The sequence below is a fragment of the Lissotriton helveticus genome, chromosome 2_2 (assembly GCF_964261635.1).
Source record: "Lissotriton helveticus chromosome 2_2, aLisHel1.1, whole genome shotgun sequence".
In the NCBI taxonomy this organism is placed as follows: Eukaryota; Metazoa; Chordata; class Amphibia; order Caudata; family Salamandridae; genus Lissotriton; species Lissotriton helveticus.
This window is the reverse complement of record NC_136060.1, coordinates 20,475,391-20,494,719: the sequence shown is the minus strand read 5'-3', so window position 1 is coordinate 20,494,719 and position 19,329 is coordinate 20,475,391. Positions and strand designations below refer to the sequence as shown.

At 43.0% G+C, this 19,329-nt stretch overlaps 1 protein-coding gene across 1 annotated transcript in view; it reads right to left on the bottom strand.

Moving 5' to 3' along the window:
* The window catches only part of WWC2 (WW and C2 domain containing 2), a 1,026,812-nt gene that overhangs the window by 92,380 nt on the left and 915,103 nt on the right, over positions 1 to 19,329 (bottom strand). The window contains exon 19 of the mRNA XM_078677991.1: positions 14,556 to 14,720. Coding sequence (XP_078534117.1) covers positions 14,556 to 14,720 — 165 coding nt within the window. The remainder of the gene's footprint in view (positions 1 to 14,555; positions 14,721 to 19,329) is intronic.

The following is a 19,329-nucleotide window of genomic DNA, read 5'->3' as shown; positions in this document are numbered from 1 at the left end:
CACAGAGGCGCTCTGCAGAGACGGAATTCTAAAAATGATATGGTTGAGGTGACTTTATGAAATACAAATTTTTAGATCCTACGTAGCGAAGTGTGAATGCATAGGTCTTATCCAGGCAAAAATAGGAGTACCCCCTTGCATTGTCACGATTTATTTATTTATTTATGAAACTTGTAAAGCGCGCAAATGCCCGAGGGCGTCTCGGCGCTGCGGACGTGATAGTGGGGGGGAGATGTTATAGATTAAATAACCAGGTTTTTATTTTTCTTCTGAATGCCACCAATGTTGGGCAGGATCTGATCTCCAGGTCAAGGGAATTCCATAGCTTTGCTGTGGAGACAACAAAACGTCGATCGCCCCAAGAGGCGGTTTTGGTCCTTGGCACCGACAGTAGGTATGCGTTGGAAGAGTGTAGTGGCCTGTTGGGGACATGAAAGGCTAAAGAGTTTAGGAGAAAGCGTGGTCCTAGATTCCGAGAAGCTTTGTAGGCGATGCACAGTGTCTTAAACTTTATTCGGTTCTTCACTGCAAGCCAGTGGTAGCTTTTGATTACATGGGCAATGGGTTTAAATTTTGGGGTACCTGACAGCATTCTGGCTGTGGCATTCTGCACTGCTTGCAGTTTTTGAATGACTTTTTGTTGAGCGTTACTAAAAAGCCCATTACAATAGTCCAGAGAGGACATCACAAAAGCAGTGACCAGCGTTCTTCCTGAATTAGGAGGGAGGTACGGGAGGATCTTTTTAATGGTTTTGAGTTTGTAGAAAGAGGCGGAGACGATTGCATTCGCATGGGATGCGAAGGTCAGTTTATTGTCAAAGATAAATCCCAGGTTTCTAACCTTGGGGACAGGATTGGGTGGGGGACCGAGATCTAAGGCCCACCAGGAGTTTGAACAAATCGTAGAGAGCATTCCAAAGATCATAACCTCCGTCTTATCGGAATTAAGTTTAAGGCAATTGTTGGCCATCCAATTACTGATGGCCAACATGCCGTGCTGGAAGTTGGCTGCTATCCTTTCTCCGTTGTTTTTTATCGTCAGTACCAGCTGGGTGTCGTCTGCGTATGATGTTAGGCCCATCCCTTGCGACTTGATGACTCTGGCTACATAGATATTAAAGGCGTCGGACCTAGGGATGAGCCTTGCGGAACACCGCACGGTAACGTCATATGGGCAGAGTGGAAATTGCCCAATGTGACCGTCTGGGTACGGCCGGAGAGAAAAGAGAGCAGCAGGTCTCTGGCTTTGTCCTGGATACCCATTGCAGTGACACGATGATGAGCTCTCTGCACATGTATGGCACAAATCTGTTCAATGATCACATTAAGTGCCCTTGAAGTTGTAAGAGGCAGTAATCTAGCAGAACTAGTAGTGCCCAATGCAGGATGGATGACCTTATTGAAGTTACCCAACAAGATGGGGTGTTCTAGCTACTTGTGTGGGATTTCTTGCATGGTTTTGCAAAGCTGTGTATGATTAATGTTAGGTGCATAAAAAAGTAGAAGTAATATGAGTTTGACTCAGCTACACAAACACAGATATCTGCCACCCGTATTAGATATCTTGCGCTTGATTTGTAAAAAGATAAGTGTCAGGGCTCTCGTCAGGAGGCCACTGCAGCTTCCACCACAGATTGCCAGTGGCATGTTGGCAATGACAACTAGTAACCGTCACACACGTTTGACAATTCAGACTATTCCAGGCCCCCACAAAAAGGTTTGGGTTACAGCTAATTGTAATTTTTAAAGTATATTGAATTCATAATGAAATGTTTTTGTGGTCATCTCTAAATTAGCCAGACAGTGCCACCTTGTGCCAGACTGTCACAAGTGCCGGTATTAATAATTAAACCACTGTCTCAAATTAAGCACTGTTGATATTATGTGATTTACATTACCCATAATGTCACTCCTGAACCGGACATTTCAATGAAAGAATATGGCAATTTTTTTAAAGTTCGCTGTTATCTGGAAATGTGTCCTGCAACATCTGTGTAGCAAGTTTCTTGCGTTGGTATTACCACACCCTTTGCCGACTGTGTACAGCATTCTGTTGCCTTTTGTCTAGCTTTGTGCTATATAGATAACATATGCATACAAACATATACAGAAATATACCTAAAACATGATAGATTACTCAATCATCTCCAAAATATACATAGCAATCGTTTAGCCTGATCCCATTAAACATTCTGCATTAAATAGCCATTTGTATGAACATTCCTGCATACTCTAGGGAATCCTTAAATAAATAGGTTCAAGTCTGCTGTGCAGTTCAAAAATCCCTATAGCAAATGGGTCTGTGAGTTGGTGGGGATTGGGGTTGCCTGGTGATACTTGTTTATACTGCTGTTTCTCAACAGGCAACAGACATAATAACACGCTTTCTAGCCACTGGAGCATCTGTGCAGGAAGGTGAGGTTAGGCACCCTCTGGGACAGTGCGTGAGACTGCGCCTGAGTCATGGCTGGCCTATGCCCTCACCACTTGTTGAAATGTGCCTGCTGGCCACGGCCAAGCCTCAGGTGGCATTGCCTTGGAGCAGCCACAGATGCTGTCTTGCTCCTTGAAGCTGTTTTGCTCAATTGGTGCTTCAGGAATTTTTCCTGCAATTTTTCACTTCCTTGTTGAGGTTTCCCCAGTTGCATTTTTCCATCCAGCTTGGTCTCTACCACCACCTTCTGTATTCCACCTGTGTACGATGCTCGTCTGAGAAACCAATTCTCTGCAACATCCTACTGAGCATTATTGTTATTGTTATTGTTATAGTCAGCTTATATAGCGCCAAATCACCTACAGGTCCCAGGGCGCTTTTGAACTGTCAGACACCACAACCTAGACGGTGACACAATGGTGGGGGAGCTAGACATGATTTACCTCTGCTCTAAATAAGATGGTTTTAAGGGATTTTCTGAAGCGGAGCAGGTTTCCTTCTTTACGTAAGGCTTCGGGTAGTTCATTCCAAATCTTTGGCAGTAAGGTCGAGAAAGATCTCCCACCTTTTGTTGCTAATCTAAATCGGGGGCATACCAGTAATTGGGCCTCCGAGGATCTCAGGTTTCTTTCAGGTCGGTAGATCTCTAGTTTTTTCTTAATGTAGGCTGGGGCTTGTCCATAGATGGCCTTGTGGGCTATGCAGAGGCTTTTGAATATGGATCTCTGTGTTACTGGCAGCCAGTGGAGGCTCTGCAGCAATGGGGATGCACGTGATCTTCTTGGAAGTTTAAAAATAAGTCGTGCCGCATCGTTTAATACCACTTGCAGTCGGTTCGTTAGTACCTTTGGTAGACCTAGGTAAAGTGCGTTTCCGTAGTCCAGCCTTGACAGTATGGTGGCCGAAATTACAGTGCAGAGCATGGACTGGGAAAGAAGCGGCACTAGTTTGCGCAGTTGTCTTATGAGCCCATTGCAAGTTCCCACCACTGCGGAAACCTGGCTCACCATTGAAAGAGCACTATCTACCTTAATGCCCAGACTTTTTACCGTGTTGACGGGGTTGGGGGTGGGGCCAAGTTCCTGAGGCCAGTATAGGTCGCTCCAGGGGGAGCAAGTATGTGACACTATTAGCACTTCGGTTTTCTCCGGGTTGATCTTCAGGAGATTCCTGGACATCCAGTTGACAGTATACCTAAGTACTTTCTGCGCCTGTAGCAGGGCCTGTGCAGTGTCATCTATGCTCAACAGCAGTTGGGTGTCATCAGCGTAGTTGAACACGCGACAACCCATCTCTGCCAGGGCGCTTATAAGTGGTTGTAGGTACAGGTTGAACAGGAGGGGTGATAGGGCAGAGCCCTGCGGTACCCCACATGTGAGTTCCCCCACTCCTGACACCCCATCTCCCAGCTGGATCCTCTGCGTTCTCCCGGACAGGAATGATTCTAGCCAGAGATAAGCTGAATCCCGAAACCCCAATCCTGTCAGCCTTTCCAGGAGTAGGGTCTGGCTGACGGTATCAAACGCCGCTGACAGATCTAAAAGTATCAGGGCGCTTGGATGTTTTTCCGTCAGCCATACCTCTGAGGTCGTCCAGTACTGAGAGCATAACCAGCTCGGTACTGTGGTGAGCACGGAACCCCGCTTGCATTTCATGAAGCAGCTGGTTAGATTCCAGGAAAGCCGATAGGGATTTCAGGACGTGCTGCTCCAAGACTTTGGACAGGAATGGCAGCTGGGATATCGGTATGTAGTTCTTTAACACTTTGGGATCTGACCCCACTTTCTTTATGAGTGGCCTGACACGGGCTTCTTTGAAGCAAGCCGGTAGTTGCCCCATGTCCAGGGATTTGTTTAATAGGGACAGGATGTGATCTTCTAAAATGGGGCGGGCTAAGCGAAACACGCTTGGAGGGCAAGTGTCCGCTGGGGAGCCTGACTTAATTTTCCTCATCAGGAGTTCCAGGTCTAGTGGTTCAATCGGCGGAAAGCTAGACATAAACATCCCTGCTAGGGTTTTGACTTGTTGTGGATCTGTTGGATCAGTGGCAGTATTTTTTATTTCTTTCAGAATGATGTCTACTTTCTCTAAAAAATATGTCAGGAAAGCATCGCAACTAATTGTATTGTCCGTGTGTTGTGTTCTCTTGCTAAGTTCCGTGAGAATTTTGAAAGTCTCTTTCTGGACATTTTCTGCTCTATTGATACGTGTTTCATAAAATAACGCTTTAGCTTCCTGTATATGTCTTTTGTAAATGCGAAGGGATTTCTTGTATTGGTCCCGGGATACTTCATCTTTTTTATTCCTCCAGTTTCTCTCGATGATACGTAGCTCTCTCCTATAATCTCTCAGGGCAGGTGTAAACCAGGAGGCTCTTTTCCCATCACCATTTTTTATTTGAATTCTTACTGGTGCAATCTGGTCGATTGCTCTCGACAAGCTATCTGTTATCTCCCTGTACTCCTGGTCTATGTCCGTGTCTAGGGCCTGAGGATGGATAAGTTTACTGAGTGACATAGTCAGTGTTTGTGAATCTACCTTTTTCCACTGACGGGTTTTTATAATGTTTGATGATGGTTGTGGAGGTTTGCCATTAATGGGGACCTCGCAGTAGATAAGGTGGTGGTCAGACCATATACAAGGGTGCACTTTGGTAAGAGTGACCTTGGGGTTTAAGGTCCAGATCAAGTCAAGGGTATGGCCCTTTGTATGTGTGGGGGAGTTTACCAGTTGTCTAAAGCCTAGGGAGGTCATTGTTATCTCCAGAGAGCTGGCTGCTGGCTCTTTTCTCTCCTTGTCCCAGTGTAAGTTAAAATCCCCCGTGACTACAATGTTCTTATAGCGTGAGCATATGTCGGAGGTGCTGGCCATGAATAACTCATTAAAGGCTGAAGTGGAGTTAGACAGTGACTATGATTAAGCATGTGTTTTCAAACGTGATTTTTACTGCGATCATGTCGGCCAGGTCCACTGTTTCTGCCAGGATTTTAGTAATAGCTAGGGTTTTTTTAAATAGAATTGCCACTCCTCCACCTCGGGTGTTCCCAACACGATTATGCCAATGTATGTCATAACTTGATGGTACAGCCGCTATAATGTCAGGTAAAGAGTTTTCCCCAAGCCAGGTCTCGGTCAGAGTGAGGATATCTATATCTTCATCTTGAAGCAAAGTGAAAACCTCAAGACTGTGACATTGAAGAGACCTTGTGTTTAGGCTAGCCAGTTTTAGAAAGTGGGGAGGAGGAGTCGTCTTACCTATACGATGGTTTCGAATGGAGAGCTCATCTAGTATGGCTAGTGTCGTTGTATCTAGGGACTGTGTTCCCCCATTGAGTTGGCATAGGTCGTCCCGAGAGTAGATAATACTACAGCCAGAGTTTCCAGCCCCTGCGCCCGTCCGTGCGCGGACGGGCGCAGACGGGCTGGACTCTGGCGTGACTCCGGCGCGGCTCTGGCGCGTCCGCCGACCGCGTCCGCTGCGCGGAGGCATGGTAGTCCGTTTTTATGCTGGCGACTAGAGCGCTCAGCGCGTGGGGCCCAACCCAAGATGGCCGCCACAGAAAGTCACGGGCCCGGGACCCGGGGGCTTCACCAGCTCTGCCCAGCGCCGCCGGGGATCGTGGGGGATAAGGTATGCAAGTTGGCAATAAATGTTTTCAAGGAGCGTGGTGCCAAGTAAGTGCAAAATGAGCAAAGTCTGTCTAAAGTGCAAGTCACAGGATAAAATAATCAGGGGTCGGACACAAAGGGAATACTACAATTTTTAAAAGAAGCTTTGTTAAAAATGTCAACACAATGTAGAGAAAAAAGAACCACCCGGTGTTGCGTCGGGGGTGTAGTGAGTGCAGTCTCCCGCCTCACTAGAATTCCCTCCTTTTATGCTGGTGACTAGAGCGCTCAGCGCGTGGGGCCCAACCCAAGATGGCCGCCACAGAAAGTCACGAGCCCGGGACCCGGGGGCTTCACCAGCTCGGCCCAGCGCCGCCGGGGATCGTGGGGGATAAGGTATGCAAGTTGGCAATAAATGTTTCCAAGGAGCGTGGTGCCAAGTAAGTGCAAAATGAGCAAAGTCTGTCTAAAGTGCAAGTCACAGGATAAAATAATTAGGGGTCGGACACAAAGGGAATACTACAATTTTTAAAAGAAGCTTTGTTAAAAATTTCAACGCAATGTAGAGAAAAAAGAACCACCCGGTGTAGCGTCGGGGGTGTAGTGAGTGCAGTCTACCCATAGCGTATTAGGGAACGTTTGGGGTTTTGAGAGTAATCATCCGTATAATCTTTACTTTTTCAAAAATTTCCATGATTGGTGTCCCACACAATGTCAATCTTTCTTCAGTAATCCAATGAACCGATATTAGCCAGCATTAATAGCACACGCTGAGCCCCAGAGTCCCCTCTCTCCAAGCTCCCAGCCTGCCTTCAAATTGAATTATTTTGGTTACCTTATGGAGTACAGTGTACCTAAATTAGGAAGTAAGGCACTACATGCATTTTTGCTGGTTCTGCTCTGAGAGGTGGTATAATGGGGGCCCAATAGGTGTTAGGGACCATCAAGTCTCACTGGGACCACTGTGTTCCATTGTTGGTATAGCTGGTGTAAACTGCAGCTTAGGATGCTAGGTTACCACCTCACGTTTGAAAGATGTTTTTTTGCTCAAAGTTACTTTGTGGATTGACTCATAGACAGACATTCAAGGCATGAAGCATTACTCATTTGAATCTTACTTTGTGTCTGTGATTCAGAGGAGTCACACACCACAAAAATGGTAATTTCTCCTAACTTCTGTAATATTGATGTTCAGGGAAAAGCTGTGCCGTGGAGAGAGATGGAGGGCCAAGGATTTAATGGCAGGGAATGCACTGGTTAAGGAAGCAAGGGAGCGGGGAGGATCCTGCGGCATCCACTGCTTTTAGGGTTATTGAAAGAGGACAGGTGGTATATGTTAGCCGGGGATCACTGCTCCCCTATAGATTAAGACATTGTTTCGTGTTTTTCTATGAAGCCGGTCAAGCTAAGAGGGGTTGTATTCACAATGAAAATGTGCTTTCCACAGCTTTTGGCAAAGCCCCAATTCGGGCCTGAAATACACAGTTCAAAAGATATCTGAAATATCTGAAAAGCTATCCTTGGAAGGCACTGCAAAGCCTCGCCAATAACAGACTCTGAGCTATAGACATCCCAGTGTAATATCCCTTCTGAACAGCACTGTTTCGGAAGAGGCAGTCTTAAAGACTCTGCCGTTTCCCAGGAGCTTTAGACATTTATCAAGAATTTGCTTTTGTATGCAGAACTGGTTGGGGTGGCTTCCCTTTTCAACTGCCTCTCTAGGCCGTTCTGCAAACACAACCTTTGTAAAGAGTGATGCACCTCACAGCAAGATAGTCTCCGGCCATTAGCACCCACAAAGGTACAAAGAGATGTGAACTATCTGCTCTTGGCTAAGGACCTCCAAGAAGACAGTCTTTAAGAAAGAGGCAAAATGCTATTCTCACCTAAAGGTTCATTCACCATGAACAACAGAGACTGCAGCCCCCCTGTCCTCTCACTTCACTTATCAACCAATTGGCAGTGCTACAGGAAGTCTATTTAGGAAATCCTCACATCAAAAGGACCAAATCGAATTTCTATAGGAACCCTGTCTCCTTTGTCCCCACTTTCGTGATAGGTATCGTCAGTCCAGCAAAGGATTGTTAGCAATACACTTCCACTCTATGGGCAAACAACATTATCCCCATCTATCACGTGCAAAGGAACAATCAACATGAAACTCAGAGGACTCCATTACTCTGCTTCCATTATTCGTACAATGCATATCCAATATGGCCCAAACACACACACCACATACACTTGGAATGTTAGCTGTAAGTTCCTTTCATATCAGCGGTTACTCAGATGTGCTTCTGAAACAACCTAGAATGGGAATATGTAAAAAAACAAGTATAAAATCTGCACATTGACAAGACACTCTCACCTAATGTCAAATAACTAATTTTAGTGAGTGAGTAAAACAAGAAAAAACTTTAATACAGAATAGTCAGAGAAGATCATTAAATTACACCTTTTCTTTATTTCTGTACCAACACCTATTATGCAGCGTACAGACCCTGTACCAAGGCTGGCATACTCCAGACTATGTTTAAAAGAGCTGTACTAGGGTTGACAATCAGCAGGCTGGACTATTAATGTTAAGTGATGTTTTAAGCTATGTGCCCCGGACATGGAGCACTATGTAAAACGTTTTTTTTTCTTTTTTGCCTTTTTTCTTTTGTTTTTGGTTTACAGCTTGCATCTTCAGATTGCTGTCTACAGCTTACATCTTTACAAGGGTTGCAATTCCAGAAAGCTGTATCCCACTATACTCCTGAAACCCTGCCTGAAAAGGCAGAACATGACTGATTTCTGCTTGATTCCTTTCAGCCTGATTCTTCTCCTTTTTTTCTTCAGAGTGATCCTCTTTTTTACCTTCTATCCCTCACATGCCTGCTATTTCTGACTATAACCTCCTCTTAGCCTCATGCCTCTTTGCCTTAATCTTTCTTATTTTAATTCTGCAAAAGTCTGACACCTCATTTCACAGATCAGAACCTCTCCTCTTTAAAACCCTATCCCTGTCTCTGCCAGCCTTACTATCTCACTAACCACTCACCTGACACCACATATTCCCCACCAATAATCACAAGTTACTGATTTTAATATAAGCTATCACACAGTAACTGAAGTAAATGCATGTAATGCATATTTTCTTCTTGTGAATACATGACCAATCACAATAACCAGTGATTAACCACTGGATTAACAGATAGGATTTCAAGAAACAGAACTATATTGTTTATTTTAATGAAGTAAGAACTAATACGCCAGAGACATCCTTGTTAATAATAGTAGTCAAAGAAAGAACATTAGTTAATGTATGAGGCCAAGAAATGCCTCCCAGTTTGGCCCATTATCTTTCTTTGTGTGTTCAGTTTGCCTGCTCAAGCATATTTATTGTTAGGTTGCTTGATTATCGGTGAGTTGTAAGGAGGCATTATACTATGCCAATGATTTCCTGATTCTTGTGTGAATTACTTGAGACACGGAGTCTGCACACAGAAAAAAAACAAGTGGGACAACAAGTATTCTAGTTCTTTAGTACAAACAATATTTCTGAATGAATGATGTAGGTCCTTGCAAGGTTGAGTGCATGAACAGGTTTCGGTCCCGGGCATGAAATGGCATGTTACCATTCATTTTAAAACCGAATTAATGAAGCTTCACTTCACCTCGTGTGGTGGAAAAAAAATGGAAAGGAAAGATTTTACAGGGCTAGTTTAGCCCAGCACATGTTTTTGTATTCATGGAATGGCCCACAATATTAAATGCAAGACACATTTCTAGATTTTTTTTCTTCAATGGAACTTCTGTCCCTTTTCCAATTTCAAGAGCAAAAAATCAACGGTTGGGCCCTAATTATTAGTCTGGCAGTCCGAGGACCGCCAGACTCACTAGGGCGGTCCAGTCACTGCTGCACCAGCAGTCCAACCGCCCCATTACGAAAGGGACAGTCGGACCACCCTGGGATTGCTTACGCAGCCAGAGAACTGCCGTTCCCTGGGGGTGGTGCGGTGGTCACGAGGACGCAATATACGTTGCGGGACCGCCGCCGTCCAGCCACGTATAATACAAATTACCTCTCCTCCAGGGTTTACATGGAGGTTCTTATTTCATGTAAACCCTGGAGGAAAGGAAACAAAAGGGGCCCTACAGGACCCCTGTGCCTTCTATGCTTGTGGATGCATACAGAGTGGCACAACATTTGCCCCCCTGTATGCATGACAATAGTTTCCACATGGCATGGACTTTCGAGTCCATGCCGTGCAGAAACCTTGTGAGGTGTTCCAATGCAGTGGCATTTTCAGAGGCAACGCTGCCTATGAATGAATCACCGCCCTGGGACAGCCATGCTGCCCGCTTTCCAGACTACCTAAATGCCGTAATCTGGTGGGTGGGACGTAGCGACCTTCGGCGGACCGGCGGTACAGAGGTTTGCAATGCAATCAGGCCGTAGGTGTTCTACAGTCTTTCTCTCTGTTGCACATAGAGAAGAGGCACATGTTATTTAACTACTTAACCCCTTCCATGCTCATGACGGAACGGTTCCGTCATGAGCTACGGTTGAGCTGTGCTCATGACGGAACCGTTCCGTCATGACCACGCCCGTTTCTATTACCGCCCAGCACCGGAGGGGGAAACGCGGTCGCACGGAAAAGGTTAATGGATTAATTATTATGAGTACTGCACTTGTATTACCTATTACTGGTAAAAAAGCCAAGCTCCAAATGTACTGAGACTTCCAAAGGGATTACTTAATCAGCGGGATTGGAGTCAATGCAATTCTACTTTTATCTAGCTAAACATACAATGTGCTAATACCACTGTGGCACTATTGCCATTGGTGACAACACTTTGTATTGTTTTGTAGTTCACAGTTGAAGGAATGCTAGTTTTTAGCACCAAGCTTTTCAGTTATTGGGCATATAAAAAATATTCCTTTTATAAAAAATATGCTTACACTCACAATTAGCCCCTAGGAAACTGGTAAGGGGAGCATTGCAAAGAGCGTGGTATACTCCTCATGAAAATCTACTTATTCCTAAAACTAAACACGACTCAGAGCAATTGATATGTGTAGTTACCTTAACCCCAAGGCAAATAAAGTGAAACAAATCATCTTAAGGAATTTGAGGCTAATTGAACATCTGAAAATTCCTAAGCCCTTGTTTGCTTTTCGACAGAGGAGGAATTTGAGAAACTACATGGTTAAAGCAACACGCCAGCAATCCACACCAGCAGACCTAAGAGGACTGCTGGGTTTACCGGGGTAAATAGGGCCCTATATGCGCAACGGTTGCGTGGTATGTCCTCAGACAAAAGACTCAAAATTTGTAGAGATTAACAATAAGCAACATAAGCAATTGTGTTTCTTCAATTATAACACTAAAAATGTAGTGTACTCTGTGACATGCCCATGTGGTAAATCGAATGTTGGGCAGACGACATAAGCCATCAAGATGCGGATATTACAGCACAAATCGCGTATCCGTTGCAAGAATTAAGGAGCTCCTATGGTCCAACATTATATTGAAATGGGTCATGACAAGAATTAATTCAAATGGTCTATCCTGTTGTTGGTGGTGAAAGGGCCCAATAAAATAGCAATACAAAGCAATCTGAACCGTTTAGAGGCACGCATGATAGAAAGCTATCATACGTCCACTCAAGGACTGAATGACCGCAATGAGATTTGTGCGTAAATCTAATACTTCAATACCCTAAGATTCGTACAAGATTCGTCCGTTAGAAATTGAACAGGACATATGCAGGTTCTTTACTAATATATGATATCAGGAGGAAGGGGAGATTGAGTCTGTGGTTCAGAAGATAGGCTGCATTGTAGTTACAGTTGTGATTACTTTTTAATGTTTATGCTTTAGTCACCATGCATAATACATTGCCTAGATGTGTACAGCTTATATCTTGTATATAATATAAATGTTTATTTCAGATGGGTAACCTTTCATGTGTTTTGAGTAAGCTGGCTTGTAGAATCCTGTGACTGCCAAATATGTTGTCTTTTAACACTTGATTAATATAGTGAACATATGTGTAATTAGTATGCTCTAGGATCTCCCCATTTAATCCTGTATTTATTTATGCAAGTGGACAATGGGTCGCTCCCCTTGATATAGGGAAGGACTTGTGAGGTTTCCTTTTTTGAGGCACCCTTACACCCTTATAACAAATGAGTTATGGGTAACTACGAGCTGTATTTACCTGGGCATGATGAGTGGTGTGTAGTGTCTTGTAGCAGCAGGCCAGGATTTTTCTGGAAGATATACATCTCCAACATGTCGGATATTTTGCTCTGAAAAGTGGTTACCTTTGTGACCGCGGAGACCGTGAGTCCCATTTCTATGACCATGCTCATAGTTACGGGCTGGCGCGACGTGAGGAGGAGATATTACACGGCGTGGCACGGTTTTAAGCGGATGCACTTTGGCGGCCGTGGCAAACAGAAGAGAACTAAGGAGTTTAAGATCACCAGATAACCAGAAAGTTTCTACATTCTCGTTGCGAGGGGTATATGTGCGTGAAACTTAGACTTTTAAAATTGTAGGGGAAATTTCCTTAGAGTTGTATGTGTTTCTGTCATGTAGGCAGATTACTTGTGAATAAATGGAATGGATAAACAAGATGCGGATGGTGATTGACTAAATGCACACTAGCGGAGGGTGTTCCACCACATAAAGTGGGAGGTAAGCGCCAGGCTGGTGATTGCCACCTGGACTGACTTCAGTTTGATTATGGAATAGACTTTTTTGCATACGCTAGTTCTCCATATTGCCCCTCTAGTTAAAGTGTATTCAGACCACTGAGAAAACAATGTGATACTGTATATTATGAACCTCGGTCTTTTGATGGTTTGAAATATGTAAGTCATTGAGTTCTGAGCAAGTTTTGGATTTCTTTTGCGCACGCTACACTTGTATGCGGTATAAGGGTCTTGATTTTATTTTATTTTATTTCATTTTATTTTACCTTGTAGTCAGTTTTGGTAGGGGCTAAGTGGTTGGTTGTTCTTGTTCTGCAGTGTGCATATTTAGTGAACTAATATTGAGCATACTAACACACAATAAGTTGTTAGTTGTTGCGGCACTGGTGTTTGGTCACTTGTTGGTGTTTTGGGTAGGCACATTTTGGTGATACGGGCAGTCGCGATTCTCAGCCAGTTTGCTCTCCACATATGAGAAGGTTGGAGTAATGTTGTTGTTTTTGTTTTCTTTAGTAATGTATAAAACCTGTCCTGAGGAGGTCTAAGAAGAAAAGGTTGAAATGTGGTCACATCGACACTTCTAAGGAGGAGTAATTGGAATTATAGTGATTTGTGGATTTGTAGGGTGTCACACTAGAACGCGGTGTACTAGTTGACTAGCCTTAAGTGTACCACCTGGACTACCTCTAAGTGGTCCGGCCAGAATTGTAAGGAGGACACTAGCAAGAATAATTCTATAGGGTTACTGTGTCAAGTACTTTTGTTTTTATTTATGTACAGAATGTTGGGATATATGTAATTTCTGTGTTTTTTCATTGATTAGGTATCATTGTTCATGTGTGTCATAAATATGTTTTGATACATTCATCAAGAATAATATTTGCGGAGAGGGTAATTAAATGTGGTCTACTCAGAAATTGTTCTGTATTTGTTCCTTTATACCCTTTTCCATTGTATAAGACTACGTCCCATACCCAGGTATAAACGGGTACTTTGGGTATACCCCTATTGATTTTGACTACACCCACAATTATGGTATAGATTTCAGTGGATGGAACAGTCAACAGAAACACTGGTACACGGGTGATTGCTAAAGAGCACACCATAAAAATTATATGAAAAATTGAATAAAATATTGCTAAAATAATAAGGTTGAATGGTAGATAAAGGCCAGGGCAATAATCGGAAGATTCAACAAAAAATATGGCTCGTCTTCTATGATCCCTTTTCAAAGGATTTTTTTAAATTCTAAAAATGACATTATTAGAGAATTTCCTAACCTGCCTGTTGAGTATGAAGTAGGGAAGAGAAATTAGAGATGTTCTGGATCATCAAATTACTCTCCACTAGGAGTAAGCATAACTTGTGTAATGTGCTATAGCATAAATATGCAAAATTACAGCAAAATTAAGCGTGATTATGTGGATTTCAGCCAGGAATGTAACTCAGCATTTAGCGCTATTTTCTAAAATCAACCAGACGATGCATTTTGTACTTGGAAAATAGCACTAAATGCAACAGAACAGGAACAGCAGATGCATGCACCCTGTTCCTGTATAATTGAGAAGGCATTTTTCCCCAAATTAAGCAAACAGAAATAATGGCATCATTTTGGAGAATTACACATCACAAGATTAAAACAAAATTATTGAAATTACACCGATTACTCAAGCGTAATTAACATTTCACTCAGGCCTACTCTCCACATGACAGAATCTTGAATATTTTATGCAACAGGCAATAAAGCAATGGGCAATGAAGCATGCACAGACAGAATGCAACCAACATAAAAATGTGAGCTCTTACCCTACAAATGTACTGATTTCTTTCTCCTGGTGAAAATGTCTGTGAGCGTACAATCATACTGTTCCTGACAAAAGGACGCTGTCTAGACGATAAGCTTCCTCGGTCTTTGGGTCGAACTGCTGTGCTCACATTGGATGATTCATCTGTGTTAGTCTCTTTATCAACCTGTGCAAGTGAAAGAGGGAGAAAATGAATAATTTAAAGGAAGTAGATTAGTGCCCGCGCAGCCTTGTACATATAAAGTTACAACATTTTATAAAACAATAACAAATGTAACAATACAAACCTTAGTGCTTTCAATTTCAAATTTTCATGCTTACATAATTTACATTCAGTCTTTGGATATCTTTGCACACATTTCTCAGTCACAATAACAATTAAAATATTTGGTTAGTTCTCTTGGCTCTTGTCTGCTAGCCATCAGGCACATGAATAGACCAACACTATATTAAGACTGACTGGGGAAAGTGTAACCAAAAATAAAAAAAGGTTGGGGATATGGAAAGGAAAGCAGACAGAAATAAGACAGAGGGGAGTATTCGCGAAGATACACTTACACATGAGTAAATCTGCACATGTAAGTTTACTCTTACACTTTTCAGTAACTTTGCAAATTTTGGCTATTTATCATTTACAAGTATAAAGTTACTCAAAAGTGTAGACATATGTCCCTACATCCTGAATCCAGGGGGTAGAGCCTAATTTACGTTACTGCTTTTAACTGTTACACGTAAACAGAGGTCTCTGCCATCAGGGCAGAGTTCACCCTATAGGAAAAAAAAGGGAAACGTTTAAAAGTTTATTTAACTTTAAAAGAAAGTGTAAACATATTTTAATATGAACCATCAATGTAAATTAAATTAAACTATTTGTTTTGAATTAGAACAAAATAACAAATGGTAAATTAACTTACATTTTAATTAAATATTAGCAAATCTTTAATATATTACATTTAAATAATGTATATGAGAAAATCATACCGAAAGTTTAATATTTACATTTCTTTTGTAGTAAACATTGTAAAGTTAACTACGGAATTAATTTAAATTATTTATTTATTTTAAATAAAGTTACTTTAATATTTACATTTCAAAAAGGTTATTTACATAGTTTATCGTAAACTAATAGTTATGTTATATTTATAAACACATTTTGACATTAGATTATATTTTATTTATATTTTTTTAAAGTTAAAATTAGTTAATTTAATTTAGAAAGAGTTCTTATCTGCTATTATTTTAAGGTAATGCTGCCATTATTTTCTGTAGGAGGGGGTTGCATTATCAGTGATTGGCCAAGTGTGGTGCTGGATGTACTTCAGCTGTGAGCTGGAGTGCGCTTATCTCCGTTTTTTTTCTTCTAGCGGTATTAAATATAGAATTGCAGTTTGTCAATAGTAATGGGCTAACTTTTTGTGTGCGTGAGCGCCTAAACTCATCTCTAGACCTCCTTTCTTCTTCCTAAACTCTTTCCATTTATTCATCAGTATTCCTAATTTTCCAGACACACCACCCTGTCCCACCCACGTTTACTGCTACAATGTATACCTACATGTGGGGAGATTCCCCCACATAAAAATAGGAGAGGTAGAGGGATAGACCTCCACGTGAAGGTCAGTGAACAACTTTTAGTAGTAAGTTAGCTGTACTATTATAGTACTAGTAAACTTACTACAAAGTACAGTTTGTGAACAAGCTCCATTGTACTCAACTGACAACGTTTTTTTTTCCAATGTGGAAAGTTGCAAATGGAAGAATATACATTTTGAGCATGGTAGATTTTACAGTACCTCAAATGTGCCTATCCACAATGTGTACTATGAGCAAATAACTAAGTGCACACGATAACAGGATAAGCACAAAATTTGCCAATAAGTCTGACTCCAGTGTGAGGCAAGCTCTGAGCCAAATACTCTGCTCTTTAATGGAAAGATGCTCCAGAATTTACAGTCTGCTTTGGCTCACTTCCTTTGTGAGGGTTCAGAATTGGCGCAGTACTGAGGTAAGAAAATTCTGTAGGGGACTCGTGTATCCTCTGTGTCAATAGTGGACCCCACACCATCTAAGCTGATGCAGGCCATGTCAGGTCTGATGTACTAAGAATTGGTTCAAAAAAAGCAGTTGCAAATTCTGCACTGAATTTTTGCAAACTGATTCTGCAAATGGACCTATGTTCTACTAGGTTGGGTCACAAAATCCTCATTTGAAGTCGGTCGCAATCCAATCTATCTCTTGAATAATAATGGGGTAAGTTGCAAATTGCAACTCACTCTGAATGGAGGCCATCACAGAGATGGTGGCCTGCTCCCATACAAGCTTTTTTAACATTCACAAAGTTGCATGGATATCCAGGGCATCCTTTTCTTTTGCAAATGAGTTATTACCTCCTTGAGGGCTCAGTAACTTTTCAATGGTTTGCAATTGGAATTCGGGTCGCAAAGCACTAATACATCAGATAACGATCTGCAATTTGGAATGGATACCCTAAACATGCCCCTTTCAAATTGTGATTTGGTAACCATTTCTGAATGCAATCTATGGTTCAGTAAGCCATTCCAGAATCACAAAATGAGTAGTGAATACCAAAACGCCATTTGGTAATAAACTGTCTACTTTTGCGAATCACAGCGTTTGTGACTGCAAAATGGCTTAGTACTTCAGGTCCATCATTCCGGTACCTAAAACATGATTGGGAATGAAAATCTCCAATTTCACAGAGGGGTCCTGTTAGACCTGTCTGCTTCTGGGAAGACTCTAACCATCATGATTTATTTTTTTTGTCCCCCTTAGCCTCCCAGAGTTTCTATTTTTTATTTTTACATATATCCATCAGGGATTTTTTAATGCTGTCAGGGGGCTAGGTGTTCCTTGGCGATGACGCCATTTTTCCCTCATAACCTGTGAGGCCTAGTCAGCCCCCTTGAAAATCTAGGGATCTCCAGAAACCTAAGATGGTGTCCACCAACTGTCATAACGGACACAACTGGAGGATAGGTCCATAGGATAACATTAGGGAACTTTCTGGAATTGACTAGAGACTTCTGCAGGTCTCAGGCCACCCTATATAAGGCCAGTGACCAGCAGCCATTTTGTGCTGACCCCAGAGTAGAGGAGTGAGGCAGTGGTGAGAGGAGGTGGACACACTGAGAGCAGCTAGTTTGTCACTGAGGCTGACAGTTACTTCAGAGGATTGTTCCCCCTTCAGCCTTTGACCGATCCCTCTCTCAAGACAACCACTACTGACAAAGAAATCGAACTACTGAAGGAAGAAGACCCTTCTATCCCAGAGCCCTCAGCAAAACCACCCAGAACACCCTTAACTGAGGGTATTCCTGACTGTCCATATCCAGCGCTGTGCTCACCGTTGTTGTGGATCAGCTGTAGTGAAGGTGGGCGTCTGTGGCACCTTAGCGCCCTGAAGAGCGAGGGCGCCGTGTGTGCGCATCCTTCCTGAGAGGCCGGAGCTGAAGGTGACTGAGGAGGAGTAGCGGCGCTGTGTTCGCGGATTGCGGGACCCCGGGGGCACCAGCCGCGTCAAGCAGAGCAGGAAGTGCTTCCGCGCATGCCCTCAGCGCGCCCGCTATCGAAAGCAGGAGGGGCCTAGGGTCGGCAGGCCCAGGAGAGCAGCGTCGCTGTGAGGAACAGTGTCCTTCCTGTGAGCGAGTGCGGAGGCGGGAGTAGAGCGAGCGCTTCCGCGCATGTCCGGCGGAGAAGTGCCAGCTGGAAGAGAGTCATCGCGTCAGCCGAGGAGCGCCGCATCGACGATCTCCGGAGAAGAGGCAAGAGTGCCACAGCGGACGACGCGGTAGGGAGCCCTGGGCCAGGGAAGCCTTCCCTGTCTTCCCCCTTCCGCCTGACTGCTACCAAGCTCCATCGAGTGTGGGGAAAACAACCGCTGGGACACTTCAAACCCCACAAGTAAGCCGGGTAGAGAGGGAGCGGGAGGCAGCAGAGCCAAGTGCCTGACATCCGGGACCTCAGGGATAAGCCCCAGAAATCTAACTGTCTAATACCTGGAAAACGAAATTGGGTTAAGTGACTCAGAGAGCCACAGCAAAGACCTCACTACTTACCACAAAGGAGAGAGGTGTAATCTGTGATTTAGAGTGAGGGGAACCTTGCTAATGTTATTGTATCTTCCCTTTTAGTTACATAACTGGTGGGTTATGCAGTGAAGAGCTACAACCAGGTCATTCTGGGAGTTGAGCAGTGCTTTAGAGCTGTGGGGTAATGTACCTGCTAATGAATCTTTAAACATATATTGCACTGACAGACTGCATCTTCCTTTCTGTAAATCTATTGGTGAAGCATTGTGACATTGAGTATTAATGTATAGTAACCCTGCATGGTGTGGAGCTAATGAGATTCTCTTAATCATCCAAAAAGTTACCATTATTCATTACTGAATCTTTGACAAAAGAATGTGGTTTACTGCCCTTTTTCCACAGCAGGAAGAGTGAAAAGTAATTTCTCAAAGCAAAAGTGTAATGTTTATTCCTGAAAGAAATTGATGTTGTATCCTGTATGATTTGAATCTAAAGAGACATAATATTTTTATAAAAGGTAACGGTATTTTTCCAAACAGTGGTGTTGTGTCTTTATTTTAGTGGTTCAACACTGAGTTACTGTGAGTGAGACTTGTAAGTACTTAGCCAACGCCTTGAGTTAGCTGTAGACCACTACTGTGCCAAGCTACCATATGTAGGCTTGGGTAATCTAGGTCCAACATAATTGGTGGCAGCGGTGGGATATTTTTTAATAAAGGTGCCAAGAAA